At 41.7% G+C, this 7292-nt stretch overlaps 1 protein-coding gene across 1 annotated transcript; it reads right to left on the bottom strand.

Annotated features, from left to right (window-relative positions):
* Positions 1-1434: 1434 nt before the first annotated feature.
* LOC123949886 (olfactory receptor 10S1) lies at positions 1435-2424 on the bottom strand. The gene has a single exon (XM_046017596.1). It carries the CDS (start codon positions 2413-2415, stop codon positions 1435-1437), a length of 981 nt encoding a protein of 326 aa, XP_045873552.1. The 5' UTR covers positions 2416-2424.
* Between the last annotated feature and the right edge of the window lie 4868 nt (positions 2425-7292).

The following is a 7292-nucleotide window of genomic DNA, read 5'->3' as shown; positions in this document are numbered from 1 at the left end:
GAGGCAGGATGTCTGGTGTATAATCCAAACTTTAAAATCTGACATTCAAGGCCCTTTTTCTGTCTATAGAGTACTTCTGGGTCATTCACAGACTTTTTTGAACACAGCCTGGCTCTATCCACTTCTGTGGCAAGCTGCTCTCACTAAAACCTAGAGTTATTATTTGTTACCTTGGAGTCTAGAAATATACATATTTTTTGTATTGCTTCCTCCATGTTCAATGAAGATATCAAAACCCCTCTAATTCTTCAGAGACACATTGAACCTTAGCTTATATAATAAGCTCTCTTTGACATCCTTAGCAGGCTTGGCAAGAAAAGGGAACATTTATTTTGCACTGGCACTTAACCTCATAAAATCCTACAAAGTAATTTTTTTTAAAAAGATATTTATTTATTTATTTTAAATTTTATTTTCATATTAACATATAATGTATTTTTATCCCCAGGGGGACAGGTCTGTGAATCGCCAGGTTTACACACTTCACAGCACTCACCATAGCACATACCCTCCCCAATGTCCATAACCCCACCCCCGTGTCTCGACCCCCCTCCCTCCAAGGATTTTTATTTATTTATTTGACAGAGAGAGACACAGCGAGAGAGGGAACACAAGCAGGGGAGTAGGAGAAGGTGAAGTAGGCTCCCTGCTGAGCAGGGAGACTGACATGGGGCTCGATGGAGGACCCTGGGATCATGACCTGAACCAAAGGCAGACACTTAATGATTGAGCCACCCAGGTGCCCCAAAGTAGTTATTTTTAACTTTACAATTAATAGAGGAGATTGAGACACCAAGTATTATAAAATTTGCACAAGATTCTATGCCTAACTGACTGGTGGGATCCGGATTAGAATACTGGTAGCTCTGACCTCAAAATCCAGCTTACTTCTACTACTTTGTTATATATGATCTTGAATGGGAAAGTGAAGATAATGACACTTTCTAAGTGACCTTGAGCAAGTCACTTTTCTCCGTGTAGTTGTATTTTATCCTCTTGAAAGCGTGGTTTGTTCTCTTAAGCTAGGTGATGCATAGGTAAAATTTTATTTATTATTTGTTCATTACATTTTTGTTATCAGTATTCTTTAATATGCGTTATTTATTTAATCAAATTATTGCGTATGAAATAAGAAAAGAATCATTTGTTAAAACAAGTGAGGATATGAACAGCATTTCACATACCTCTGAGCCATGGAACTTAGATCCGGAAGATAGTCATAGACATCACCTACGGGGTCCTTCCATTTTATAGATGGGGAGTTTGTGACTGAGTTTGTGATTGAGAAATGTCACTTGGCCAAAGGGAGGGGGAAAAGCTTGTGGCTGGGCTGAAACTCAGTTGCACTGATTCCCACCTGAATGAATTCCCCTCCCCATTTTGCTCTGGGAATAGCTGTTTTCTTGGCAGGCAAATGAAGAATCCCAGCACAGGTCAGGGGGGTGGGCTGCCTGCTGGAGACTCTCGTGAGCCTCGGCCCAGAAGCCTCTGGAGAGCCCTCTTGACCTCCTTGTTCCGCAGAGTGTAGATGAAAGGGTTGAGCATGGGAGTGATGATCGTGTAGAAGACAGCGGGGGCCCCAGCTCCTGCCCCCCCGGAGCGAGGCTGCAGGTAGATGCAGACAGGTGGCACGTAGTACAGGAGCACCACTGTGAGGTGGGACGAGCAGGTGGAGAAGGCTCGCCGCCGGCCCTGGGCAGTGCGGATGCGCAGCACTGCCGCGACGATGAAGACGTAGGATACGACGATGAGGATCAGGCAGCCCGCAGCCACGATGCCAATGTTGGCCAGCATGACGAGCTCGTTAATGGTGGTGTCTTCACAGGCCAGCTTCAGCACCGGGGGGATGTCGCAGAAGAAGTAGGCAATGTGGTGTGGACCACAGTAGAGCAGGCGGAAGGTGAGGGAGGTGTGGATTGCAGAGTGCACAGCACCTATGGTCCAAGTGAGTCCAGCCAGCCCTGCACACATCCGTCTGTTCATGGACACTGGGTAGTGTAGCGGCTGACAGATAGCTAAGTAGCGGTCATAGGCCATGACTGTGTATAGGAAGCACTCAGTGCTGGCCAGGAAATGGAAGCAGTAAAGTTGTACAGTGCAGCTCTCAAAGGAAATCACCTTCCCCTCTGCGGTCAGGAGGCCTGCCATGACCTTGGGTACCGTCACTGTGGACAAACAGGCATCCAGGAAGGAGAGGTGCCCCAGGAAGTGGTACATAGGGGAGCGGAGGTGAGGGTCAGAGCCCACAGTTATGAGAATGAGGAGATTCCCGGTCAAGGTGATGCTGTAGATGAGGAGGAAGAGGAGGAAGAAGAGGCTAGGATGTTCAGCTGTGTACATCAGACCCTCCAGAAAGAAGTGGCTCACCACAGTCTGGTTGGGGTCCTCTGTCTCCATGGCCATCTTCTCACACATGAAGCGGTTAGTTACCCCATTGTAACAAAACTGATAACAACAACAAATGTAATGAACAGCCATCCCTCTTAGCAATGTCACGAGCCATCGGGCTGTGCCAGCTTGGTCTTGCCCCATACACTAGAGAAAGATATACAGGTTCATTTCACTCTTTTGATCTGTTTTTTTCTTGCTGTTGTTTCAGAAATGACTCTTTCAATATGGGGGACCTACAATCCTTTGAGGCACATAAAGGACTGTAATAATTACTTGGAGAAATGCATCCCCTAAATAACACCAATATAAGTATGGATTGTAAATCTTACTCTCGTGGACCATATCAATCCTGCAAATATTTCCGAATTATGATGCCTTCACTCTCCTAATTTACTCTGCCATACTGCAGATGTGGGTAAGCCGGCTCTTATTACTATGTGATGCTAGGAGCTGTAGCCCATCTTTGGGGGATACTTGCCCAGAGTGTGGGGGCTGTTACGTCAGCCAGACACCCAGCAGTTCCATCCATTCCTTACCCAGAGGGAATTCTTTGGAATTAACAGCTACCCATAGCTAACTCTCAAGTGTATGACAACGAAGCCTTAGAGAATTGACTGCATCATTAGAAGGACAAATATTTAAGTACATTTCTTGCTCTTCCTGTACATCTTTGTTTCATCGTTTTGGGAAATGTTTTCCCATGCCTTTATTGTTGAGTTGGAGTTGAAATCCAAGAGTTTTCTTTAATCCTTTCCATCCTTTATCTCCTAAACCTAGATGTTGTATTATGTGAAAATTATCTCTAAACTCCTGATTTCTAGGGGCACTTGGGTGGCTCAGTCAGCTCAGGTCATGGTTCCAGGGTCCTGGGAGTGAGCCCTGTGCATGGGAGTGGGGGGAGTCTGCTGTCCCTCTCCCTCTGCCCCTTGTGCTCTCTCAATCTCCCTCATATAAATAAGTAAGTAAGTAAGTAAATAAATAAATCTTAAAATCAACAACAACAACAACAACAAGAAAAACGCACCAAACTGCTGGGCACCTGGTTGGCTCAGTGGGTTAAGCCTCTGCCTTCAGCTCAGGTCATGATCCCAGAGTGCTGGGATAGAGCCCCTTGGCTGGCTCTCTGCTCAGCAGGGGGCCTGCTTTCCCTTCCCTTCTGCCTGCCTCTCTGCCTACATGTGATCTCTCTCTGTCAAATAAATAAATGAAATCTTTAAAAAAAGAAATAAAGTCCTAATTTCTATTGTATCTTCAATTTCCATGGACCTAAGTCTGCATGTGCATGTTTTATACCTAGAATTTCACAATGGTTTTGCATCCCAGCTCTCTCTCACTTCCCAAAGGTGTAACATGGTTCTCTATTCAGCTTCTTTGTCAGTCTTCTTACAGCAACATTGTTTAATTTGTTTCTGTTCTTTACTGTTCCCCACTGCCCAAGGCATGAATTGTATTATTGCTGTCTGATAGTCAAAATTATCTACACATCATTTCCATTATTATCACAAAATCCTTATCTCCTACAATCCCTTAAAGAAATCTCTCTTATCTAGGGATGATACTGTTTGCCTCATCTTCTGTGCAATTTGCCATAATCTCTCCCTGATCTCGTCACTGCATTACATTTTTGAACACGAAATTCATTTAATCTCTCACAAATCTACTCTCTGTACTCAAGTTTGAACATTAAATCCTTTACAAGCCCTTTATGAATACATTATCTCACACTGATTTATTCATTCCTGAGACCTATAGTATTTGTGATAATTATGAAGAAATACCTAACCATGTAGTGTCTCGACTACTTTAGTGTTCCACGTACATATGTCACGTCTTCCCACAGGGAACACGGAAAATACCTCATGCCTTCTCTAGTTTCCCATGAACATTTTGGGGATAAAGCAGCCAAAATATTAAGGAGTAAAGTTTATTTTGATTTTTATAGATTCAAGTTTAAATCTCTGGTCAGGTTATGCCTGGGTGGCTCAGTGGGTTAAGCCTCTGCCTTCAGCTCAGGTCATGATCCCAGGGTCCTGGGATCGAGTCCCGGAGTTGGGCTCCTTGCTCAGCAGGGAGCCTGCTTCTCCCTTTGCCTGCTGCTCCCCCTGCTTGTGCTCTCTCTCTCATTCTGACAAATAAATAAACAAAATAAAATAAAAATAAAAAATAAATAAAATAAAATAAAAATAAATCCCTGGTCAGGCACTCATTAGCTGAAAGAGAGGGATTATGGTGCTGAATTTCTCTGTTCCTCCATTTCTCAAATTAAAAAATGAGGATATCATCATTTGTGATAATTATTATTTTACTTAGAATGTAGCAGGCACATAACATATGACCTTGCATTTCTTCATTTTCACTAATTTATTCAATGCAGTAGTATTTCCCATGATGCTCCTGACAAAAAATTCTATAGCTTCTGCTTGAAAAAATTTCATAACAGAGTAATCTTTATTTCACAAGAAAACCCATTTCAATGTTGAGTAGATGAATATATCATAATATCCTTTATATCAGTGGTGGTTGTATATCCCTGATATTTTAGCCAATTTAGTTTTTGTTTTAATTGTAAAACCACTTTTTAAAAAAAGATTTTTATTTTTTGTTTTGTTTTGTTCCGTTTTTTAAATTTATTTTCAGCGTAACAGTACTCATTGTTTTTGCACCATACCCAGTGCTCCATGCAGTACGTGCCCTCCCTATTACCCACCTGGTTCCTCAACCTCCCACCCCCCGCCCCATCAAAACCCTCTGGTTGTTTCTCAGAGTCCATAGTCTCTCATGGTTCATCTCTCCTTCCACTTTCCCTCAACTCCCTTCTCTCCATCTCCTCATGTCCTCCATGTTCTTTGTTATGCTCCACAAATAAGTGAGACCATATGATACTTGACTCTCTCTGCTTGACTTATTTCGCTCAGCATAATCTCTTCCAGTCCCGTCCATGTTGCTACAAAAGTTGGGTATTCATCCTTTCTGATGGAGGCATAATACTCCATTGTGTATATGGACCACATCTTCCTTATCCATTCATCCGTTGAAGGGCATCTTGGTTCTTTCCACAGTTTGGCGACCGTGGCCATTGCTGCAATAAACATTGGGGTACAGATGGCCCTTCTTTTCACTACATCTGTATCTTTGGGGTAAATACCCAGCAGTGCAATTGCAGGGTCATAGGGAAGCTCTATTTTTAATTTCTTGAGGAATCTCCACATTGTTCTCTAAAGTGGCTGTACCAACTTGCATTCCCACCAACAGTGTAAGAGGGTTCCCCTTTCTCCACATCCTCTCCAACACACGTTGTTTCCTGTCTTGCTAATTTTGGCCATTCTAACTGGTGTCAGGTGGTATCTCAATGTGGTTTTAATTTGAATCTCCCTGATGGCTAGTGATGGTGAACATTTTTTCATGTGTCTGATTAGCCAATTTAGTTTAAGATTTTCTCTTGTCACACTCACTGGAATGGATGTATACACACCCACACACACCCACATACATGTATATACATGTATATGTATAAACATATACATGTATATGTATAAACATGTATATTCATGTGTGTGTGTGTGTGTGTGTGTGTATAAGACAAATGGTATGCAGTGTTATTGGATGTAGAGAAACTGAAACCTGTATACATTGCTAGAGAAAATACAAAAAGGTATAGCCACTTTAGGAAACAGTTTGGCAATTACTTAAAAAGTTAAACATATAAAAAAAATTAAAAATAAAAAAATATTTAAAAAATAGTTAAACATAAATTTACCTAATGATTAGGCATTTCCATATTTAGGAAGTTACAGAAGAGAAATGAAGATTTATCCTTTCTAGGGCATTTCAGAGTATACATGATGTCAGTATGTTTTATTATTGGTTATGTGACATGTCTCTGTGAGGGGGAGGTACTTTGAGACTAAGCTTAAATTCCATATCCTGTCAATCTTTCACTCACTTATTTTAGAAGATATTTGTATATTTTGCCTGAAAATATTATTACTTTGTTGTTAGTCTAATGGTGATTTTCAAATTTCCCTTGATCTTCTAGATTATTAACTGGAATTTCTGTAAGGAATATGTGGTTCTTCTTCCCCATTTATTTATTTATTCAATTGCTTAAATAGATAGGGGCTCATGGATATATATTTGATTCTGAGATTAAATACCCAACCCTTCTGTTTATCACCTGTGTCTTACTGACATGCTGCCTCTTTTCATATATTTCCTTACTTCCTGGCACAGCAAGATGGTCCAGGCTCCTTTCGTATGAAAAAAAAGAGTAAGAGGAAAGGAAAAAAAAAAAAAAAAAAAAGAAAGCGCAAACGTTGGCAAGAACGGTAGAGAAATTGGAACCCTCATGCGCTGTTGGTGGGAAGAGAAAATGGTGCAGCCACTGTGCACTCCACCCTGCAAGTCACTGCCTGATCAAACTCCAGCCAAGTGTATCTCACTGATCCCCTAGAACTGCAAGCTACCCCACCCTCCCATATTTCTTTACTGGGCTCCATACATTTTCACTTCACAACTCAAGACTATCTAAAATCTGATTGAGTGTTGTCTATTTATTCTTTTTTCCTCCATCCTTCCTCTATTCAGGACACGTCTCTATTCAAGTAGATTTCTTCACCCTCTCCTAAATTTATCCCAGTTTCCTCTTGTTCTCCTCAGTCTGCTCTAGTCCACATTGAAGGAATCAACCTTCATTTTTACCGGATGATATCTCCCAAGCTTCTTAGAGCTTCATGTGAGTCTGAATCCCCTGAGAATCTTAGATACAGATTCTCATTCCGCAGGTGTGGAATAGGCCCGGGATTCCTTTTCTGACTCCTCTCCCGTGATGCCCACGCTGTTCTCCCATGGTTCACACTTGGAGAAGGAAGGATCTAAACCACTATTTGAGATTAGATCTAGTC

The sequence above is a fragment of the Meles meles genome, chromosome 8 (genome assembly GCF_922984935.1).
Source record: "Meles meles chromosome 8, mMelMel3.1 paternal haplotype, whole genome shotgun sequence".
NCBI lineage: Eukaryota > Metazoa > Chordata > Mammalia > Carnivora > Mustelidae > Meles > Meles meles.
The sequence above is the reverse complement of the archived record's forward strand: the minus strand, read 5'-3'. Positions and strand labels throughout refer to the sequence as shown.